The sequence below is a fragment of the Pelodiscus sinensis genome, chromosome 2 (genome assembly GCF_049634645.1).
Source record: "Pelodiscus sinensis isolate JC-2024 chromosome 2, ASM4963464v1, whole genome shotgun sequence".
NCBI lineage: Eukaryota > Metazoa > Chordata > Testudines > Trionychidae > Pelodiscus > Pelodiscus sinensis.
Window position 1 is genome coordinate 138,759,200 of NC_134712.1, and position 24,899 is coordinate 138,784,098.

The 24,899-nt window shown below is 42.1% G+C and overlaps 1 protein-coding gene across 2 annotated transcripts in view; it reads right to left on the minus strand.

Annotated features, from left to right (window-relative positions):
* UBE2QL1 (ubiquitin conjugating enzyme E2 QL1) overlaps positions 1–17,259 on the minus strand; it is a 31,856-nt gene extending 14,597 nt beyond the window's left edge. Inside the window, exons 1-2 of one of the 2 annotated variants that reach the window (XM_075921503.1) lie at positions 15,549–17,259; positions 11,689–14,344 (exon numbers count right to left, since the gene is read on the minus strand). In XM_075921503.1, the coding sequence (XP_075777618.1) occupies positions 14,309–14,344; positions 15,549–16,412 (900 nt within the window). In that variant the 5' untranslated portion in view covers positions 16,413–17,259 and the 3' untranslated portion in view covers positions 11,689–14,308. Of the gene's footprint in view, positions 1–11,688; positions 14,345–15,548 lie in introns of those variants that run through there. The other variant, XM_075921502.1, reaches the window with a different exon arrangement.
* Between the last annotated feature and the right edge of the window lie 7,640 nt (positions 17,260–24,899).

The window sequence follows — 24,899 nt, forward strand, 5'->3', positions numbered from 1 at the left end:
ACTGAGGCCTCTACTATACAGAGAAGTTACTGAATAATTCTGATATCCTCTATCTTAGTAGTAAAGTTAACCATCTCTTGAATGATATATTATCTAGAGTAGCAGGGATACCTAATTATGAAAGGTGAGGGTAATAATGGGGCAACCAGGGTTAAAGTTAAAATTGTAATAGTAAAACTAAAGATGGGGTACTGATTTGAGTATATGTTATAGATTGCCAAATCTCACTAGAGAACATGACAAACTGCTTCTTAAGCATGTATTCATAATGTGTAGAAGAAAAACTTGGGTTGTCATGAGTGACTTAACCTGGCGGGACATTTGCGGGACATCTCATGCAGCCAGTATCAAAACTTCCATTTAATGTCTTAAAATACATAACTGAACATAATATATCCTTATTTGGGTTACTAACTAGTCCTGACTCCTTTGACTCTCACCTGGTGGATGCTGCTTGGTTGGCTGCCTATGCCATGGCCATTATACTGGTGTTGTGAGGTGGTACACAAAATCTTCCATCTTGTATGGTTGGCTGGTGTGTCTGGCTCATACGCTCAGGGTCATAATCAGGATTTAGAGTGGGGCTGGCATTTACTTCCAGGTCAGGATAGCAGGAGGGACCTTAGGGATTCCTCTGGAGCATGAGGCCTGAACTAAGATCATCTGAACATATTTTGGGGTTCCGTGGTCCTTTGGCCTCTGCTGTTCTCTGTCTGAGGCACACAACAATTTTACCTCCTGAGGATTGAAATGTTATAGTTTAACTATGAAATTATGCCCATGAAAAACACACTTGACTCCTCCCACACATTTTCAGTATCTAGCCAGTGTTCCTCAAAATGGGCCACAGGCTTGCTTTGGGAAGGCCCCTAGCTGGCAATTCCGCATTGTTTATGTAAAGTTTCTGTAGTCACAGAGCCTTGCAGCTCCTGTTGGTTTCAATTTTGCCATTTCCAGCCAAGGGAAATGGCTGGAAACAATATCAGAAATGTTGTATTTTTCAGTTTTTAAAAAATACAGTATTTCCAGTATCAGTATTTGATTATATAAGACCTCTTTGTCTGCATGGGAGAGTAAAGGGGACTATATTTGGCTTCTGGTTAACCAATGTGGTGCTGCAGAAGCTCCTTTGTTACTGGTTTAGTGAATCCAATTATAGAATAAATCACCAGTTTGAGGGGGATTGTATGCCCTGTTTTTTGCAGACTTCCCTGAGTTTGTCATTCACAACGTGGCCCATCCCAGGCACCTGCTCACTTTTCCTATTATGGAAAGTCTTTGTTCTATACACCATCAACTTTAAATGTTAATACACAATTTTTGTAAACAAGAAGAGTCCCCTGACAGAAACAGCAGCACTCTTCCACTTACAGGTTGGCACTGGAGATACTTTGGCAGAGCTGATTGTTGGGAACTTTGCATATCACCTTCCTGTACTATCTTTTGCTCAAGGCCAGGGCTACTAGTCCTTCACTTTCACAAGCACTACATTAAGTAGTTTACATAATTGTACTAAATATAGCAATTACAAATGAAATGGCTCCTGTATAATCTAATTAAAAAATGTTACCATCAATAGTTCTCCTCAGCAGTATTTTGTTCCTCACTGGCTGCAAGGGTAATGCCAGCAAAGTGAAATAGAAAATATCTTCCATCAGAAGACTGAAGGTGACACATTGCACAAGGTTAAAATAGATTAATCTTTAGAGATTACTTTTGTATATTACATTTATTCCATGTTAGGGATTTACAGCCTGTGAGAGTAAGATTTTGGGTTTGATTTTGCAGTATTTGTGCAGGAAAATCTCTCACCAATGACAATGGAAATTTCTTGTGCATGGATGGCAGGATCAGGACCATAGGACCATGCTTCCTCTTTCTCCTTGTCTTTTGCTTACTGTATACATAAGGGTATACCTAGTTGCTCAAAAACTGAAAAACATGTTTATATCTATCTACCTGTGCAGTTATTTAGACAGACTCAATTTCCATAGTATTTGAGCAACTAACAAACACTAATGGATTTATCTTCACAACTCTCTTCTGAGGAAGGAAATTCGATCTTCAATTTATAGATGGCAAACTGAGATACAGAAGGTTAATTAATTAAAGTCACACACAGTCAGTGGCAAAGCTGGAAAAAGAAACTAGATCATCTGATCCCAGCCTTATGTCTTAGGCTATGTCTAGACTACAGGGTTTTTCTGGGATACCTGTATCCCAGAAAAACTCCACCGCACCAGGGAATGCATCTGCTCTTCCGCTTTTTTTTGCGGAAGAGCAGACACGATCTTTTGGAAGCCCTGTCTTCCTCTTCCCATGAGGAAGAAGGGCTCTTCCAAAAGAGGGTTTTTTTCTGAAATTTGGCCCAGTATATATGGGCCAAATTTTGGAAAAGCCTCTTCCGAAAAAACTATCGGAAAAAGGTACGCAAATTGCGCTCTGCAATTTGCGTACCTTTTTCTAATAAAGCCCCGTAGACAGTCTTAATCACAAAAATACCTTTCTCTCCTATCTACTTATAAAATGCATACATCTCAAATACAATCATTCTACAAAGGTCAGAAAGCAGTTGTTTTGACTAGATGGATATAATTTTCCTCTCTGTGGCTATTCAAACATTTGATGTTAATGGCCACAAACTTCTAAATTGACCATGCTGCTCTCTAATATAGATGGGATTTAGTACTACTATTTATGGGTTTTGCCTTAGTAACATTTATCTCTACTTCACATCCTAGGCTAATAAAAACTAACTATAAAAAGGGAACTGGCTTTAAATGATCTTGTAAAATAGGAGAAATGCTCACTCTCCCTCCCTTTCACCCACCACAATACTTTAGATTTTCAAATGGTCACAGTTCTACTATTCCATCAGCAACTGGTTGTATGGGTTCCCTGGATATTTGAGAACATGTGCAGAACAGGACTCGTTGGTCAAAGTAGCCTAACTAATAAACACCACAAAATCCTCAAAGCAGAGAGCAATGAAGGGAAGACAGTGTAAAGGTTTCTGAGGCAGTCATGAATGTGTGTGCATGTTTGTGTGTGCTTTACTGCCTGGCTATTATCTGGAGTAGCACAAGCTGTGTAGAGATATTGATTCTATTCTGAAACAGTAATAATTTTGCTATCTAACATATGGGTGCTTTGCAGAATCAGGCATGTTTACTTTTATACTCCTATGGGGCTCAATCCTGAAAGATGCTGAATGCCCACAGCTGCCACAAACTTGAGTGAGAGTTGAGGATGCTCAAAACAGCATTGAAGTGTTTGGCACCTTGCAGTAATGAGCCCATGGAGTGCAATTATCTTACTCACACGCTTAAGTACCACTTAAACCTGTGTCAGGCCAGACCCAAGAGGCTATGCAGTATCATAATGCTAACGAAAAATCTGTCATTCAACTAAACAATTGTGACAGTTCAATCCTTTGTACATTACATTTACTATACATTTTGGACCAAACTAGAAGTCCTCATTCAGTCTTCACTAGGTTCTTACTGAGGCAAATTTTTTGCCAAAATTAATGGACATTTCTCCTAATCAAAAACAGAATCAAAATTGTACTCTTGTGATCCTTCTGCATGGATCTCCCCTTTCCTCATGAAAAGGGGATTCGATAGCCTAATGGCCCTGTTTCCCCATTGCCAGATCCTGCTGATTGGGATCCTTAGGGGAGAGTGGGCAGGTGGGGGGTGAGTAATCCTCCTGCTCAGCCTGGTGGAGCTCACATTGGAAAATGAATACATCTGAGATTAGCAACACTCCACTTTTCAGGTGTCACGGGGACAGTCATGGCCAAACAAGACTAAGGCAATAAGACTCCAAATGATGAAAAGGCCAAAACTACTGCAGAAACAGACCCTCCACGTGGAAGTTCCCACCCAGCCTCATGTGGATCTCCTGAGATTTGTTCCAATCCTAGGTGATTTTCAGGGTTTGAGGGTGTCCCCATTGCTTAGTCCATCCCTGCCCTACAGAACTGTACCATTTGGCTGCTCCCACACACTTTCCTGCAAGAGAGGACAATTAGTAAGGCCTTCAAGATTTCACGCTTATTTCAGAAGTGCAATTCTTTACAATATTTGACAATAAAGCCAAATCTTACACAACTCATTGAAGTGAGCAGCCCCACTAAAGTAAATGGGAACTACTTGTATGATTCAAGCTCATCATATAAAATTGCATCTAACCAGTTATGATCAAATCAGATGTTTTTAAAGAAATTATGTATTCAGGATATCAGCCAAATACTGCAAGGGAGAACTGGTTCTATATGCCAGGAAAACATGTTTTAAAAACAATATTTTTCTCAATTTTAGTGATTTTTACTAATTTGATCATTATTTTTAACAATATAGTGCTACTTTAAAATATTTTAAAAACCTTTAGAATAGTTTCCCTATGTATGCTTTGAAGGGATAAAATGAAGATTATTTTCTCGCTGCTGTATAAAAGAATTAAGACATCTTCCTATCTCAAGACTTGTATCTACTACTGAGAGATTGACACTGCAGCAATTGATCCACCCCGGGGTCTATCTAACAGGTTTAAGCCCCACTAAAATGACAGCTGAATGAGCTGCCATCAACTCTGGTGCTCTATCAGAATGAGAAGCTTGAGGTAAGTTGGCAGGAGGGCACAGTGCCGACACTGCAATAAATTGACCTAAGGTATGTTGACTCCAGCTATGTTATTCACATAGCTAGAGTAGCATAACTTAGGTTGACTTTCTCCGGCAGTGTAGGCCTGCCCTTAATGAGTTAGAATCCCTTTGTCTCCATTCCAGCTCTGCAAAATAAATGTGCATGATAATACTTTATAGTCTGGACAGCAGCACACTGCATATGAACAAAATGTTGTTGTTTTTTAGCTCATAAATCACTTCCCAGCATATCAATGGTGCAAATAAAAAAATAAATTTAAAATCTGAGCTCAATAAATTATGGTCTAAAATAGCTCTCAGATAGATAACATAATCTGATTTTCTTCATGCATGTAAATGATATTCCTTATTTTTTTCTGCTTAAAGTTCACATATTCTATGTGATGTATCTACTCATTAATTATCATTAATTAATCTACTAATTAATTATAATTTGTCATTTCTTAGGCCTGGTCTACACTAGACCAGGAAGGTCGGCTTAAGGTATGCAACTCAAGCTATACAAAATGCATAGCTGGAGTTGGTTTACCTTAAGCCATGCCTGAGCAGTGTCCACACTGTTGGAGGCTGATGGGAACAAATGCTCCCATCAGCTTCCTTTACTCCTTGCAAAAGGAGGAGTACTAGATGCTGGCAGGAGTTGCCCTCAGCGTTCGATTTAGGGGTCTATACTAGACCTACTAAATCTAACATCAGAATATTGACCTTCGGAGTGTTGATCTTCCAGTGTGTATAGACATGCCCTTATAGACTTGCATACTACTAAATGTGTCTCTCAGCCATAGCTTCTAATCTAAAGCAACATTTGTCCTCATCATCCATGCCTGAAATCATTCACTTTGGTAAGCCCTGGAGACATAACCAATTAACAGAAAGCAATCACATACTCAATGTAATGTATAAAGTTTTGTGTAGCTTAGGTTCTCACTATCTGAAGCCTACGTGACAGAATTAAGTCAACCTAAGTTAGGTTAATGTACAACCTCCACAGTAATTACTACTGTAGTTCATATCTACACTATGTTTTCTGTGAGGTGATGCATATCCTCACCAACGTGGGGCAAGCTGTGAGCCTTGGACAGAGCTAACAGACAACAGGCTATGTAAGTAATGCAGTGTCTATAGATATTGCATCACCCCAACTACATTGACATAGCCTTTATGCCTCTCATGGAGGTGGAGTTATTAGGGCTGTGTTGGACGTGACTCACATCAGCAGGAGCAACATTGTAGTGCAGACGCTTACAGAGTTAGATCAACGTAAGGCAGCTTACATCCTAGTGCGTGAAGTGTAGACCAAGCTTCTGACTACTGAGATTCCTAGAGATAATCACAGCAGTGAAAATTAGCTGATGTGCCCATACTAACAATCCTTAGATTGTATGTCTAGACTAGAGGTTAGTGTAGACCCATGGATTTGGAATTCATTTTCACTATTCATATCTGAAAGAGGTAGAGTCTGTTGAGAAATCAATGTTTGATTAGACTTTTGCTTTTGAGGGTGGGTGTAGGTGGGAGATATTCAGGTTATGTTTAACAGCTGGATTCTGTGATAATCTCATTTTAATAAAACAGTAACTAATGTTATGGTGGTTTAAGTTTTATACATGCAGCGCCAACTGTGATGGGTGTACTTTTAAAAATGGAAAATAGATTAATTACAATTTACTTTCATTTAAATAGTATATGCTCTATATAATGTACACTCTTGTCTAGACAGTTGAAACAAATTATTTTTGAAGATGCCTGAATGTATACTTCATATTATAACCTGAATTACAAACCATTATATATTTAAAAACCCTATATTTATCAGCTTAAATCAAACACTAGATACTTAGACATAAAAGAACACTCAGGTTTACTTCCAGTTTTTATGGCATTAGGTCCTGTCTGCATTCTCATGCCTGTCCTACTTGATACAAGAATTATTAGCATACATTCTTCTGTACAACTATGAATCCTACAAATGCCATAATCTGCAGAATCATCATTTAGCTGCTAATTATCTTTTAACTGTTTTGTCCCCTTAAACAGATAGTGAACACAAGAAACACTGTGACTAAGTATTACTAATCCAGTGCAGGATCCTGAAACAACTAGGTAATGCTTTTCTGCTATTTCAGCAACTTTAAATTAAATGGGCAATTTGTGATTTCTTATTTCCACACTAACAGCAGTGTGTGTTTCCTGAATGCCTATGCAGCAGCTCAGGAGAGATCTGTATGCTGCCCAGCTGATTAGCAGAGTGCCCAGAGCTAGGATTTGTTTCTACTGGTAGTGCATATTCATGCATGTGTTGGTGACACAGAAAATTTTATTCTCCACATGGATGGAAAAGATTAGAGGGAACACTGACTGATACTACTTCCATCATTTTACTAAAACTGACTCAAGCACTATATATGAAGAAGCATGGCTTCATTTCACTATTTCGAAACAGATTTTTTTGAACATGTAACAATAAGTAGAGCCGCCCACAGATACAAAATTTAGATCTGTATCTGATTCCATATTTGCAAGAATAAGCTGCGGATATCCACATCCATATCCATGGATGCAGATATTCATGGATATAAAGCAGATACCCACAAATCTGCAGTGTTTTAAATAAAAAATCTGTATCCAGATCCGACTCTGTATCTGCAAAAATAAGCCATGGATATGCACATCAATATCCGTGAATATGGATACCCTTAGATATAAAACAGATATCCACAGATTTTCAGGGCTCTAACAATAGAAAAAAAATCTACTTAAACTATATTAGTTCACTAAAGAAAACAAGTCATGATTTTTTCATGTGAAATATAAAATGGAGGTATTTTTGCTTAGTTGATTTAAGGACTTAAAGTCCTCTTGTTGAGCCTTAGGGATGGTCATTATTGTATCTGATTATCATCTACAGTGTTTATACAGTTTGCAAAACTGCAAATAATACGGTTCAATTACTTTTATAGCAATGGTAACTGCTTTGGGATACATTTTGAAGAATGCTTTCTTTTTAAATGTGAGTTTGCTGGTAACAAGATAGCATCAGTGTTTGAAGGGGATATGCACTAATCTCAGTCATGCATCATATTATTAAATAAATGTGAGCTACAACAGACTCTCTGCTTTTTTATTACAACTATGACTGACACTAGTTCCATTTCCTTTATTCAGTGAATAATAGCATTTAATATTGTGAGGACGATACTTACTATTCTAGAATGATTTACAAATTCCTGAAGAAAAATAATTACGAAATATAAAAGGTCTTCACTTCATCTGCTGCAAGTTACATGTGCAGCTCCCTAAGGCTTGCCACCTAGAGGCAGAGGTAAAAGTTCTGTTGGGTCAAGAGTGCTTAGAGACATCAAACAACATTCTGTGCAGGACCTGACGTGGTATCAGATAATGATATTAAAATGTATTCTTCTAACGAAATCTCAACCCCACCAATGTCAATGGGAGTTTTGTCATTTATTTCAGTGGGGCCAGGATTTGAACTCTGGTGCAGGCAGCTAGGCCTGTTCTATACTAGGAAATGAGGCTGACTCACACCTCGGAGCATTGCAGTTAAATTGACCTAACTGCCCACTGTAGACACCAACACTATGTTGAAGGGAGAATTCTCCTGACGACATAGCTGCTGCCTATCAGGGAGATGGATGACTTACCCAAATGGGAAAAATCACTTCTGTCAGCATAGGTAATGTCTTCACTGAAGCAGTAGAGTGGTGCTCATGCTGTGTTTTATGTGTAGGCAAGCCCTTAGATTTTGCTCACCAATCTGTCAGCAGTGGGTACAGCAGAACCAATTAAACAACGGTACTACTGCATCTACTAATAAAACCCTTTTTAAAGTAGTTAGTGGCCTCATAATCTTTTAGAAAGAGAGATCCAGAGCTAAGGCAGAAAACACGGACCCAGCCCTTTGATAGATTAAAAACCTCCTACAAGGTGATAAGCACTGTGGACGCAAGAAATGAGGAAAAAAATTAACCATGTAACTGACAAATTTCTATTGGATACACAGTTAGATGTGGAGCTCCCTGGCTCCTGGCCCCATGGGGTTGCTGGGGTCAATACTCCTGGCCATGAGGGGCTCACACTGCTGGGGCAGCTGCGGCTCCCAGCCCCGCAGGGCTGCCAGCAAGTTTAATCGGTGCCAGTAACGGATCAGCGTAAGCTTATTGGTTAAACTCTTACAGCCCTACTAAGCACCCTCAACTCCCCATCAAACTTGGCTCATGCCATAGATTCAAACCCTTCTTAAGGAAGGGCTCAATTCTAATCCTCCGGAAGTTAAGGGAAGTTTTGCCATGACATCAATGGGAGGAAGACTGGGTCCCTATTACTTTTACATATCAAATATGCTATACCCACTAAATGTAAATAGCTATTTTTAAGAAAAAAGCTGAATCCATATAATTGAATTTCTGTCATTGTGGAATTCAGGTCATTAATACTAATTTGCACAAATCTACTATATATTTGAGAGCATTTGTATATCTGTCTGTCTGTCCATGAGTCTTTTTGTTCAAGAACTTCTCCTAAACAATAAAGAGCTAGAACCGCCAAATTTGGTTTCTCACTTCCTCTTATCATTACTTAAAGCAAAGTAAGAGTTTGGTTGTGCCACGACAATGGAATGTTACTGTTTTGAACCAGACAGTCCAGTATTTGAGCTTTCTGTTTGGAAAACAAATTGAGAAAATATAAATGAGAAAATGTAAATGTCCGCTATTTTCTAAATAAGATGTAATGTAGATTGTGATGTAATGTCAAGTGTGTCTGGTATTTCTGTTGAAACCATCTGGCAACCCTATGTGCTTGGAATCCAACTGTTTCTTATCAAACAAAGGGGGAGCTCTGATAGCAGGCACAGTTATGCTCCAGAATGACGTGACCACAGGAGAGCAGCAAGTGCACCAGCCCCGGGCAGCAGTTGCTGGATGGGCAGCATGGCTCTGGATGGCCCTGTGGAGCTTCCACACATCTCCCAACCCCCTTCCCTGAGACTCCTGCCACCCCACGCTCTGCCCTGATTCCTGCCTTTCTACACCCTGTCCAAAGCCCCTTCCACTCTGACTCCTGAACCCTTCCATACACTCCTGCCCTGTGCACCCAACATTGACAAGCTCCTGCCCTGACAATGCACCTCCCCTCCCCACATACACCAGCTCACTGCTCTGAAGGACAACAATGCCAGATAAATCTAGTGTTTCGTATAAACATACCTGGCTTTTTAAGATTTTTTAATACACAAAGGTAAAATCTAATTTCAAATATAAGCAATGCTCTGATATTAATTTTAATAACCCTTCTTTTGGGTCAGTATTAGTTTGTATACTAAAATGTCTAGATGGTATAAGTAAATACTCCATAGTAGATGTGCAGTAATCCAGTGGAACTTAAAGCATGTCTTTAATATGTATACTAAAAAGGCTTGCAAAGATAGCTTTATAAATATCAATATCAAGGCCTTTTTTATTTGACACAGGTAGTAATGCTGTTGACTCAGTAACTTATTTTTAATGTAATAGAAATGTAGCCGTGTTAGTCTGGTGTAGCTGAAGCAAAATATAATTCTGGAAATATAATTTATGCTATCATGTGCCGAAAGTGTCCGTCTGCTATGTACATTGGACAAACATCTCAGACACTTCGCCAAAGGATTAATGCCCACAAAACAGATATCACACAAGATCACAAAGAAAAAACAGTTTCTTGCCATTTCAACCAGAAAGGACACTCTCTCAATGACTTAACCACCTGCATTCTGCTACAAAGACCTTTTACATCTGCACTTGAAAGGGAATCCTCTGAACTGTCATTCATGTTAAAATTCGACACTCTCCGAGAAGGAATGAACAAAGACTCTAACTATCTTACCCATTACCAAGATAGCTTCCCCAATTATCACCTCTAATACCATTAGGTCACAGACATCTAACTCTCCCCACCTCTAATATAATTAATTCACAGACACTTACCTTCCTTCCTTCCCCCCCTCCCCCGCATCCCCCTCCTGTTCTGAAATGTGATTTGTCCTTTTCATATGTGTTCATTTTTTTTAATTGTATCCTTTGGTATATATGGTTGTGACTATTTTCTTCCACTACTTGATCTGAGGAAGTGGGTCTGGCCCACGAAAGCTCATCATCTAATAAACCATCTTGTTAGTCTTTAAAGTGCTACATAGTCCTGTATTTTATTTTTAAATGTGTGTTCTTTGAGATACCGATGATACTTTCTATAGAAGCCTATTTCGTTTTTCCAACTAGTCAAGTGTAATAATTACTCGTATTATTTATTTATTTGTTTATTTACGTGGTGTGCAAAATCCTTTTTTAAAAATAAAAACAAAGAAAACCAAAGCAGTTTTAGTGTTTGAAAACTCTAGTGATTCTTAAAGTGTGGTCCATGGACCACTAGTGGTCCACAACAGTCTTGCAGGTGGGCTATGGACTTGGGGCTTACTCCCCCTGCAACTGGGAGCTTGCACCAGCACTCCAGCCCCACGCCTCTCTGCGAGGTTGGAGAGTCAGTGCCTGCTTCACACTGCGGGGGCAAAAGGGGGAGCCTTTTAGACCAGATCTGGCTCACTATGAAGGAAGTGGCTTTACATGCTGCACTCTGGGAACATCAGCACAGAAAACAGTTTACCTGAAGGCTTTCCCCACTGCTCCCACTGGCCACAATCATGGCCAATGGGAACAGGGGGTGGTGGTACCTGGGAACAGTGGGAGGCATGAAGCCTGGTAAGTGGTCTCCCTTCCCCCTCATTCCCAAACCATGCACCCTCCCTTCCACCCAGACTCCCACACCTCTCAGCCCACTCCTGTACCCTTTCTCCCCTCAGCCTCTCCCATCCTCAGCCAGCTCCAGCACCCTCCTCCCCTTAGCTTCTCCCACCGAGCCCGCTCCTGCATCTTCCTCCCCTCAGCTTCTCCCACCCCAAGTCCATTCCTGAACCCTCCTTCCTCCTCAGCCCTCCCACTCCCACCAAGCTTCTGCATCCTACCTTCCACTCAGACCTTAACCCCCCCCCCTCATTTTTGTCATCAGGGATGGTTGGCTGGTGGTCTGCAGAAAGGTCAGGATGGGCCACAGGCCAAAAAGTTTGAGAACCACTGTTTTAGTCCTTCAAAGGGACTACTCAAGTGCTTACATTTAGGGAGGATCAGCATATTCAAAAGCAAGAGCTTGATCCTCTTCCACTGAAGTTAATGATAAAACTGTCCCTGGCTACTATGGTGCGGGATCAGGTCCTATACATACACAACTTTTTTATTTTCTGGCCCTCCTAAAATATATAAATGGCTAGAACAATTTACACAAAAATAGTAAAAATAAACAAAGTATGTTTCTCACTGAGATGATGTATGGCAAACTCTAATCCACAGCTGATTGTTAGAGCAAGCTATAAACTCTTGGAATTGGTGAATGTTAGCTGAACTCAATATTAAGTACAATAGGACTGGCTTTACAGTCAAGGTTCACTTGCTTAGTTTTTGTTATTTTTGACAAATGTATTGAAAGGTATTTTTATTTTCAACACAAAATATAAACATCCCCTTTACAGTGTTGGAAACTAACAGAACAATATCATTGTGCATAAATATAAAAAAGTAGGCTTAACAAGAAACAAAAAATGAAACTAATCAGCTTACTTTTATTGTTCAAATTGGGAAAAGTGAAAAAAACATCTCAAATGGTGAAAAGCACATTAAATACTTAATTCTGCATTTGCACACTTGAGTAATTTTTCTCTCATAAGGTATCTTTGAAAGATTTACACTTGTCTAATTGATTATGGGACCGGGGCAAATAATTTAGAATTCTTTCATGTGAAATACTCTACATTCCTAATAGAATGTTTAATATATATTATTATCTTAAGTCTTCTTTTAACAATGGAAGTACTACTTTTGATCCTGAGCCTGTAACTGATCTGTGGCCCAGATCCAACTCCCATTAAAGTCAATGCAAAGATTCCCACTGAATTCGATAGGAGCAGAATTTAGCTCATTTTGGGCCAGATCCTAGAAGAGTTCAGTTCATGGCAGTCCCTTGAAGATAATGCCCAATGGGTTATTGCACAGGTTAGCGGTTACTACAAGGCTGAAATTCTGATGCTGCATTATTCTGGCATGTTTTATGATAGCGACATAATCCTTCAATGGAACTGTAGGTTAGTAATTACCATTAACTCATGCACTCTCATTTCTAGCTTACAGAAGGGGCCTACTCTTTCAGCCCATTACTTAAATAATACTGATATTTAGCATTTTCATAATGCTTTGTATGTTAAATCATTGTATAGACATTAGTTAATTATCTGACATGAGTCATCCTTATTTGTGCAGGTAGTTTCACCGAAGTCAGTATCATCACTTGCAGCATGCTAAGTATTACCATGTATATGTTTGCAAGATCAGTGGTTATATATTTTCAACATCTTATAGTCTTCATGATTTTAAGATATATGTCCCTGTTAAGATTATATTCAAGAGAGAATAATGTTTAAATATACAAATGGAATTAGGATTGTAAAGTGTCTGCACTTTCAGCTGTTGCACTTATGCAATGGAATCAAGATTATATAACACGAGTCTGATTACAGAAAAACATGGCTCTCATTACACAGTGCCTGGGTTCGATTACAGGACACTAATCTATCACAGATTAACAGACTACAATTGACAAGTATATATTATATTACTGTTAATATTATATAATTAACTTGCATTGCATAGTGCTCAGCTTTCAAATTTCCTTTTTATGACTATTTGCCTATTGAATTATTGGCAAGCATTTTAAGTGAGCATTTTTACTTTATCTCACAAATACATACCAATTTACATACATGACTTTTTCATCTTAAATACAGAAATGCAAACTACTGGCAGCTCTCTAATAAATTTTGGCCTGAACAAAGGTTTATTTCAACAGAAAAAGAAAAACTTTGCTGTGAAGAACCCATCCTACCTTTGCAACCAGAAAATAGAATTTTATTTGAGATATATTTTTGGTGATTCAAAGAAAAAGAATGTGAAATGTCACAGTGTGTTTAAAACTAATATTTAATTGATAAGCAATGTAAATATTGTATTTAAAATGTTTCATATTTAGCCATGTTATGAATAAACAAAAAAATTAAAACAAAATGATGCCATTAAACCTTCTTTAGGCACCTTTTAGTTTAGGGGTAGAAAAAAACCACAGAAAAATATTACAGTTGTTTTAGAATTGGTTTGATAGATTTTAACAATACTTTTCAATCCTTAGTCAAACACAATGAGAAACATGACCACTGTAAAAAGAGTGAATAACAAATAATGGGATATAACAAAACAGATGGTACTGAGGTTTGATATACCATGAATATATTATACATTAAGTAAGTTTTTTTAATTGGTAGATATTTGTTTGAATCCCAAGGTGATCTATGGAAAATGACATCTTCAAGTGAAACAAAGCATACAGTATGAACTGATTGAATAAATGAGAAGCAGACCTAGAGCCTAACTGGAGGAGGAGGTGAGATCTGTGGAAATGTCTTTCCCAAAAGGGTCAGGCAAGGTTCAAGTAATCTAAATAAACACCTCCTTTACAGGCCAGTCTGCGAAGCTACTGATGTGCAGTTATTCACACAAACAATCCCATTAGTGAATGTGAATAAATCTGTAAAAATAAAGTAATTATTAAAATAAAACCCATCCAAAATATATCCAGTGAATGTATTTACCTTTGTTCGAAGGAAAGAACACCATTTTGCATTGTCTATTATTTCTAGAGGCTATGGACTGGTGTGTGTGTGAGCTAAGTGGGAAGACATTTCAAGGACACACAAAATGATCAAAAAAACCCTTACGTACACCTTACATAGACACAGGCAACTTGCCCACTGCAGTGAATATAAAGGAATGGCTAAACATCTCACAAAAGTATTATTTATTATAAATATTTCATGAAAATTTCACTTCCAGTGTTCTAAGGGAGAAAGAGAAAAAACACAATAATATTTCTTTGCAGCTATATATTGCATCCTCTGTTGGGGAACTAGACATAGTCTGCTCTGGCTGCGTGACCCAAAATATCTTTTTCAGTGCTAGCCATTATGACCCTAATGTATAGAAACATTAGGTTTTTGTTTTTTGGACAATAAGATTTTAAAGCTGCACAGTAATGTTGGTAACTTAGCAGTGGGCAGGAATTGCAGTCCTAGTGTAACTAATGTCAAAGGACGCAACCTGATTTTGACACACCAGGTGCTGAGGGAGTCCCAATAATTTCCTACTATTGCATGCAGTAGTTTATCTGTGCCATTCTTGGAGGGGGGGGGGGAGAAAGGGGGGCAGGAAGAAGCCAGACAAAAGTCTGGAAGCAGCATTTCAAGGCAGCGTATTTTAACCACAGAGATTCTTGTCTAAAGCAGGAGGCCAGGATGTCTAGGGAGGCTTTAATTCAAGCTAGAACAAAGGTCACCTGAAATCGGAAGAATTTGCTGAAGACCAAGGGGGATGTCTCTTGGAGCATCTTTCACCGCGTATCTAGCAAATTAGGCCAGCGGCAGCACAAAGTATATAGGAAGGATACAGTCATTCCTGTCATCCCTCTCCAGCCTCCCTAGCCCTTACCATTGGGTATAACTGATAAGAGAAGCTCTCCTGGGCTCTGACCCACACGACTGGCTCCATCACCTGTGCAATAGGGAAGTGTGATTATCCCCATTCCCCTGAGGCACAGGGGACCCTTCACCTTGGTATCTTGGCATGGCCAAGGTCACAGAGGGAGCCACTGGCCCAGGAAGCAGAGCCTGGAGCCGGCAAGGATCTCCTTCCCAGCAGTCACCACACGGAAGCCCCGGGTCCCGCAGCCCCCTTACCTGCCCTTTCACCAGGCTGGCTGCGAACTGCCTCATGACCGCCTCCACCGTGTAGGCGCTGGACCAGCCGCGGGGGGTGAGCAGCTCCATGCAGATGGCCCCGCCGTCCAGCACGTAGCCGTTTTCCAGGCGGGGGCTGAGCACCCTCATGAAGGGCGGCGAGAAGGGGAAGTTGTCGGGGAAGGTGAGGTTGAGCAGGATGAACTCCGTGTTGGTCTCCTTCATGTCCTGCCACAGCACCGAGTCCTTGTCCACCTGGTGCAGCTTCACGTTCCAGTCGAAGAGGCTCTCGTCCACCAGCTCCACCGAGATGAAGCGGTCGCTCAGCCGGGCGATGTCCTGCAGCTCCTTCATCAGCCGCCGGCTCCGCACCTGCGTGCAGTGCTGCTGCCTGCCCAGCGGGGCAGCGCCCGACGGGGGCGGCACCAGCGGGGCAGAGCCCGCCCGGCCGCCGCTGCTCCCGCCCGGCAGCAGCTGCGGCTTGGGCGGCTCCTTGGCGGAGCCGGGCTCCTTGGCGCTGTGCTGCGGGGGCTTCTCCTTGGGGCCGCACGAGCCCGGCGGCGGCTGCTGCTGCTGCTTGGAGAGCTCCAGCACTTTCCGGGCCTTGCCGCCCGCGGGGCTGCCCTCCTTGCTGGGGCTGCAGCTGCTGCTGCAGCCGCCGCCGCCGCTGCCGCCTCCCCCGGCGCTGCCCGGCGGCGGCGGCGGCTTGTTGCTGCTGTTCTTCTGGCTGCCCTTGGCGCGCAGCGAGGAGCCCGGCTGGCTGCTGCCGCTGCTGCGGTGGTGGTGGTGGTGGTGGTGCTTGGGATCCTCCGTGTCCCTGTTGTGCAGGCGGATGAGCCCGATTTTCCGGAGCAGAGTGGCCATGTTGTGCGGGGCGCTTGCTGGCGGAGCCGCCGCTCGGCGAGCCCCCTCGGCCTGAGTGGGAGCGGCGCAGGGGCTGAGCCCGGAGCGGGAAGTGCGGGGGAGAGAGGCGCTGAGGAGAGGCGACGCTGCTGTCGCCGCCTGGAAGATGCCCAGCCCGCCGCCGCCTGGTCGCTGCTGCTGCCGCTCCTCAGACGCCTCCTTTCGGCAGGGCTGCTGCTGGCAGCATTGCAGCACCGGAGCGGGGCCCGGGGTCACCCACGCCACGCGGCCGTGGCCATCAGCCCGCCCGAGAGGGGGCTCCCCTACGCGCGCACCCCCGCTCGGCGCGGGGCTGCTCCTGCCGCTGGCCCGCAGAGCCCGCCTCAGCTTCCCGTCCTAGGGAGCCGGGCTCTTCCCCGCTGCCCCCGGGCAGGCGCCTGGTCCCCCTCCGGCGGCGGGGGTGTTCGCCCGGCGCTCGCCGCCAAGGGTGGGATCTGCTCGGCTCCCGAGTGTCCCCTCCGCCTCCCGCACCGGCAGCTCCCGGCCCCGGCTCTTTGTTGTGGCGCCGGCTCCGGCCAGGCTGCGGGTGCCGCGGGGGCGAGGTTGGGCTGCCCCCAGTCACAGCGAGCAGGCGGGCGGAAGGGAGGGGGCAGGGCGATCCCCGCTGGCAGCGTCCTTCGCCCTGCCCTCGGCTTACCTGCTGCGGGCACAGGGGGAGCGAGGCCTTGGCGGGGAGCTGCCCCGGCACCACGGCCGCGCTGCCTTTTCGCTGCAGGCTCCCCGCTTCTGCGGACCTGACATTGCAGAGGCAGCTCGGTCTGGTGCTGCGCGCGGAGGAGGAGGCGGGGCCGTCGGGGCGGGGCCTGGCTGGTGCTCGCAGGGGGCAGGAGCCAGCGCCGTGGGGAGGATGGAAATGTTCCTTTCGTGACGGTGGGGAGGAACGGCCGCCGCTTCAGCCCCTCAGCGTGAGCCGCTTTCCCGGCTCATCGCTCCTGTACGTGGTTCCCCAGCCTAACAAGCCTCATCAGCCTGGGACTCCAGAGAGAAACGCATCAGAAACGGGATCGCTGGGTACTGGGTACACACAGATCTCCCCCCGCCCCCCATCTTTCCTTCCAAGGCTGGAATGGGAAGATAGAAACACTTTCAGCTGGGGAGGAAGGAAAGCAAAGGCTGAACAATAATTATAGCTGTTCATCAAAATTTCCAGTAATGATTAGTGTGGGCTGGTATTATATTCTATATAGTCTATGTCAAATTAATATCTGATGAAGGAATACATCTGTTACAGGAATAGATGTTCTCTGCCCCTTGGTGTGCCCTAAAGAGGCTTCCACCGTGGTTCCGAAAGCTGCCTGTATTGGGAAGGGAAGGAATTTGTGAACCCTTCTAAGCCATGTTGGAAACATGAAAGAAACTTAGCAGGCTTCTTAAATAATATGTGCACATCATGTTATGCTATCATCAGCACCCATACCTTTTGATCTGAGTAACTGCTTCTTGATAGGAGTACGGAATTTTGAAATGCCCTTTACTTTTGATACCTATTTTTTCTCCTTGCTATTACTTAACAGATCACTGGTTTTGGCAGGTGATACCACATATGTACAATTTAGCACTATACTCATCTGTAATAACCATTTTTTTCAAGTTATGTTGTGTAAAATGCAGCTCTCATATTATTAAAGGCCCTATCCAGTAGGTGAAATGAGTGATCCAGTGAAGTCAGTGAGAATTTTACCTTCAGTGGAAATAGGATAGAGTCCAAAAAAGGAACACTGATTGCTTTAAAAATCATACAAAACAAAGTGCCTTATCAGTTCTACAAATGATACCTTGATTATTAAAACTATAATAATTTTAAACATCTAATGTTGTTTGCTTACTGTTTCCTTTGCTTAAAGCTTAGACAAGGATAGTCAGTTTCAGAATGTTTAGGTTCTCCTGCCATTACTGTAAGGACCCTAGTGACCTTACAGTAGTGGAGGGTCATGCAAAGTGGGGCTTTGTTCTCCAACACCTTCTTTTTTTCATCTATGCTGGGGGAATAAAGTTGAGGAGGACACGAGGCAGAGATCTCACTTACACAAGAGTTCTCTGATGGCCATTTATGGCCAATTTCAGTCCATGCTTACACTTGAGTGACATAAAGTAGACACAGCAGATAGGAGAATCTGGCTGCTAGTGTAGACAATATTTTGGCAGCTGCCAGCAGTTTAAGCACTGTGTTCACTAACCCTACTCTAAACCATGATGTAATTTACTTTTGATACTTAAAACATTGGCTGCCACCGATGTGCTGTCTACATGAAGATTCTCAAAGTTGCTGGTATAAGTGACACTGGTATTATTGTCTCTAAGGATTTTTCTTTCACATTTCCCTAGTGTAAGCAAGCCTGGAAATAGCTGGGACCAAGCACAATGAGGGGTTCAAATATCATAACCAATACACTGAAAAGAGTCCACAACTGGATTAAGAGTTTGCAGAGTACACAGAGCACTTTATTATATTGCAAGAAATGGTAGATGCCAAATGCCAGCATACTGGTTCTTGCCAATTGCTAAACACATCCCAGTTGGCCACCTTGACTCCTGCCAATCTCCATACCATTGTTCACACTAAATACAAACTCCATCCTCTCCAGTTTCTGTGCTTTCTCTACACAGCCACACTGAAGGTCAATCACAACCCCTGTTATGGGCAAAGAGGTCTTTTCTAACTCCTCTAAGATCGTCTCATCACCATCCTAAAAGAGATACTCTGTCTTGCTACCAATTATTGGGCATGATGCAGGGTGAAAGTATATGGCCTGTGTTATAAAGGAGATCAGACTAAATGATCACAAAGATCTCTTCTGGCCACGGAATCCATCCAATCCACAAATTCAGTTAGCTTTGGCTCAGCACTTGAGGTTTATCTCAGAGAACTACTCAAAAAAGAGCAATAGTACTGGTATGAACACATTTTTAAGAGTAGTCCTGTGGCACCTTAGAGACTAAAAAAAAATATGTATAGGAATGCTATCTCTTCTGGGTTACCTGCCATACCACAAACAGGATGTGATGGTGGGGAAGAAGGTGGTCCCAGTGACAAGTGACTATAGTAAATAATTTTTGTTAGTGTTTGATTAAATATTCTTTGTCCTTTTGGTACCTGAGATGTAAATTTAGTTCCCTGGTCTGTGAGAATCTCCCAAAGCACCTCTACTTTGACAAAGATATTCATAAATTCAGCTGCAGTGGATTTGGTTTTTGTGAAGCATAATAGTAAGGTCTCAGGGATTGAGTAATATACTCCATGATTACCAAGAAATAGCATTATCCAGCCCACATTTTTCTTGAGTGGCCCAAATATGTCCATTCCAGTCCTCACAAATGGTATGCCAACCAAGAGGAGAGGGACCAATACAGCCTTTACCATTCTTTGGGGTGCAGTTAGTTGACATTCTGGGCAAGAGATGCAGAAGTCTGGAACCTTCATGTATAGACCAAAAAAACTGAAGCACCATGAATTGGGTTTGAACTTTCTCTGGTGATCTTTCTCTATGTAGTATAACCATTCACCCTGAATTTCAAAATGGGGGAATATTTCAGGTAGGAGGGCGTTCACTGTTTCTCCATTAAAAATGATGACTAGTACATAGCACCAGCTTAATGTTTCATCTCCCTTTTGCTCCTAAATTAATGTTGTAGAACCTAATCAGGATCTCGTATTGGATTAGGGGGGAAGGAAGGACTGGGATCCCAAGGAAGCAACTAGCTGTTTGGAACTTTTGACTTCTGGCCTGGCTATCACTACTGTATAAGTGAGGCTTATTGAGTCCCAAGTCAACTGAGGGGATGCCAGCAGTGAGGTCCCTGGTGCTCTGGAAAGATCCCAAGAATGCCTCGAGGAGGTCCCCAAAGTATTCCAGGGCTCAGTAACGACTCGGTTACTGAGTGATGTCATAAGGTTGGCTATTAAGGATCTTGTATGCTCCCCCATGGATAACAGAAATTGAGTGCGGAGGATATGGCTTTATGTATCCTTACAAACACTGCAAGTAAATGGTGCTGCAGGGCAATCTTGGGCTTGGTACTAAAAATTCCTTTATGAAAGTCTTGCTGCTCTGTGTCCCTGAGTCCACAAGGCCCATTACTTTTATCCAGTTTAACTAGGATGGTCAATTTAGTTGTCCCTGACCAACTTGTTTGGGCCTCTGCAGTCCAGACTTGCCATAACTGTATTCTGTAAATAGGCAGTCCTGGTACTAGTGCCAGGTGAGGTCATACATAAAACAAACATTCAGGACCTAGCTGCTGATATTGAAACCTCCTGCTTGTTTTTTGGCAATCTCTTCTTCTGGGGCTTTCCTATTCCTGATCTCTGAATTTCCCTTTTTTGAGACTGGGGCGAGTTGGATGATTCCGCAGCCAGAATGTTCTAATTCCTTAGTTTGAGCTGGGCCTCCTAAATCCTAGCAAGAGAGGCCCTGGGTAGGGTTCTTCAGGACACAGGTCACCTTGGCCAGGTTTTTCATTCACCAGAGCTTACCTCTTGATCAAAGGGCAGGGATTCCCTTTCTAGATATTGCTGTTCTAGCCACCGTAGAGATTTCCATTAGTTGTTGCCTTGAGCCTGTGATGTAACACTCAGTCTCTTTTCCTGACAGGGAGTACCTGTGAAAACTGTTTGAGCAGAATCATTTCCACTATTTGGACCCCTGCCATTGTCTTGGGTCTGAGCCATTGTCAACACCAGTCTTCCAGTTTCAATGCCACCATGTGAAGCTGCTCCCAAAATTAGTGGCTGAATGATTCCTCTGAGATAGCCAAAGAATCCAAAATAGCCTGTATGACTCACACGTAATCTTGTGATATTTCTGAAGCCAACCCACAATAGGCCTCTTGTGCCATCCCAGTCAAGTATGGGAACAGTAAAGTTGCCCATTGCTCAGATCCTCACAGTGCTGCTGCCGCTGCCACCCATTCATACTTGCTGAGAAAAGCTCCTAGATCATATTCAGGTCCCATTTTTGTTAGTCTGACTGGTACTGGGGTCTCTGGAAGATTTGTGTTGGAAAACTGACTATTGTGGGAGGCTGCAGTATGGTCACTGCCTGCTGACCAGCTGTTGTTGCTGAACAACTAAATCTTGGATCAGCTGCTGGTGCAGGATAGCCATCTGCTGGAGGAGGTGCTGTAGCTGCTGCTTCTGTGTTGTCTATTCCGCTGTATCACTCCTTTCAAGAGTTGTTCCATCTCCATATTGCAGCAGAGACTCCTTTATTTTTTAAAAGTCCTGACCTGCTCCCTTCCATAGGGGCAAGAGTGATGCCTGTTTTTCACCAATAAATTTGTAAATGTCTTGTTTAGGTAGTGTCCCCTTGTGTCCAATCATGGCATGAATTCCCCTCTGCAGGTCTCTGGAAGAGAAAATTACATAAAAATGGGGATGGGGGAAAGGTGTGGAGGGGAAGGGGAAAGGGGAAGCATAAGTAATGTATACATTTCAAAAGCAAAAATAATAAATACATTTTTAAAGTTGTGTTTAACTCATTTCTCCCTCCAGTATCTCAGGCAGAAAAGGAGAGCTGGAAGGGAGGAAATAACCAAACCTGGCTTCAGAGCTGAGCAAGTGGACAGAAAAAAACAACAAATGGTCTGGTAGCATTTTATAGACTAGCAAAACATGTAGATGGTGAAGTGGGCTGTGCCCATGAAAGCTCATGATACCATCTACGTGTTTTGTTAGTCTATAAAGTGCTACCAGATCATTTGTTTTTTCTGTACAGACTAACTCGGCTGAAGCAAGTGGATAGAGACTCTTCAAGCAGTTTGGAGTCCTGAGGTGAAAGGGAAACAGCCAGCAAGTTAATTATTTCATTTTTAACACTGGTTTGCATCATATATGAGCAGAAAAGTAAAATTCCCCAGTGCATACCATAGAAGTACAGGAAAAGGTATAATAAATTGTATTATATTTTGCAAATCACCGTAAAACTTCACATGCACAATCCCAAACCTCCCATTCACAATCTCTTTTGTCACAAAACTCCATGCAACCTGCCCATCTCCTGCACTGAATTAGCCCTTCTTTGACACTCAGCTTACATAGCGTGCACTCACATGACCCCTCAAGTCAACAAGAGTAGCATATAAGAGGCTTAAGAACCTTATCTCTCTTTCACACACACACAAACTGTCTAGAGACATATAAAGCTGACTTTAAGGGGTCAATCTTAAAAGGTGTGATCAACTCCTGGAGGTGCACAGTGAACTCAAAGCACCCATTGAAGTTAATAGTAGTTGAAGACATTGACTACTTCTGATTAGCACCTTACAGGATCAAATTCTAAATCCACGTATCTCTGGAAGGAAGTAGATTGGAACCTGGGTTTCACAGATCTAAGCCTGGTCTTGATCTGATTCTATCTGCTTCTTCAAGCACTTTGGTACATCTACACAGCAGCATTATTTCAAAGTAACTGACATTATTCCGAAATAACAAAGAGTGTGTCTACACTACAAGCCTTTATTCTGAAATAATGGTGAACAAGAGGACTTCTTCCTCTAACTCAGGGTAACCCTCATTTTATGAGGAGTAATGGAAGATGGAGGAAGAGTGTTCTTCCTTCGACTTCCTGCTGTGTAGATAGCGCCTAAAGCTGAAATAAGCTATTTTGACTGAAATAAGATTAAATAAGTGCCAATAGCTGAAATAAGATATTCTTATGTAGCTGAAGTTGCGTAGTTTATTCTGACTTTAGTCCTGCTGTATAGACGTATCCTTTGAGGGTTGTTCCTCCTAGCCATAGTTCTTCTGCATAGTGTACACGAAGGCTGTGTCTAGACTGCATCCCTTTTCCCTTTTCCGAAAGATCCCTTATCCCTCATTTTATTTTCCGAAAGATCCACGTCTAGACTGGCGCTTTTTTCCGGCAAAGCTCCGAGCCAGAAAAAAGCGGCAGCCATTTTTATGCTAAAGAAGCGGGGGAGATTTAAATCCCCGCTTCATTTACAATTGCGATATGTCTAATTTGCATCCCTTTTATGGAAAAGGGATGCAGTCTAGACACAGCCGAAAGGTATGAGTACACTGAAATATGAAATGTGATTAAAGAACAGGTAGATATATCCAGGGCTCTACAAACTATGTAATCTACTCGCTCGTGGCGAGTAGATTACAACCCGGAAGAGCCGGGTTCGGGCGGTCTGTGCATGCACAGATCACCGTACAGTGCAGCTGGTGAGCGGGGCTCGCCACGGCTCGGCGAGCCCTGGATATATCCATATTAGTTTTATCTGTGCTAGCATGACTAAAAACAGCAGTATAGACAAGGCATCACAAGTTGCTTTAAAAGGTAGGCTGTGAAAGGTTGTAATTGGTAAGTCTGTATCAAATATCAGTCTGACATTAGAAATTTGAAGATTGGATAAGTAAAAGTAGCCTATGTTGTTGTTATAGTTGTTTAGTTGAAATAATAGGGGCTAGTTTACCAAGTATCTAATGTGAAAAAAGAAAGAAAAAGTCATTGCTAATGCATTAATTAGACAAAGACTAGCATAATATAAATTAGTGACCATTCTGAACAAACTCTACAACATATTTTGACTGTTCATATTTTGCCTCTGGTTATTTGCTTTCTTTCTTCTGTCATTTATTTTTTGACTTCTCGTTTTGTTCCCTTGATCATAGTAATTTTCATTTAGAGATTCCCTAAGCTGCTGTGTAAAGTAGGAGCTTAAGGCTTGGTCTCAAATAATTCTTAGGGCCTTATATTTAAAGTTTTTCAGGTGTCTAAAATGCAGGTAGCCTCCTAGTGGTATTTTCCAAATTGTCCATGAACTCAGCACATTTTGATACTAATGGGAATTAGGAACCAACTCAACCTACCTACATCTCTAGAAGCCTAAATAGCTGTGAATGTCTGGCCTTAAGTTTCTATGTTACTTTTTAAAATAAGACATAGGAAGGGAAAATGACAATGTTTTCTGCAGTACAGCATGTCTGGAGTCCTATTAATTAGAACCTCTAATTTAAATGGAATGAAGAGGATAGAGTACCTTTTGGTAATTTAGGCCATGATTCTATAGTGATATCTGCTAGGATAGATACCTGTTCCTGTCTGGAGTGCCACTGTAGCTTCCAAGAAATGTAAAGCATGATACTAATGAATATGATTGTGGAGCAGGGGGTCTAAGGTTGTCATTCCATCCTGGGGGTCTGGGGATGTTATAATCCATAAACAATCCAAAAATATAATAAAAAAAAGTTAATAGTAAACCCCAATTACAAATAGTAGCCTCTATTAATAAACCTTGATTTCAAGAGTACATTATTTAATTAGAGATGGACCCATTTGTCATGGTTTCCTTGACTACTTTTAGCTTGTGCTGTTAATTTAACCCTCAACTCATTGCTTTTAGTGCTCTTTTGAGGCTTGCTCTTTTTTTTCTTTTTTCAAAAATGTATGTATTAGTTTGGTTGCCTATTTATGTTTTTCATGTTAAAGTAATTATTTGGCC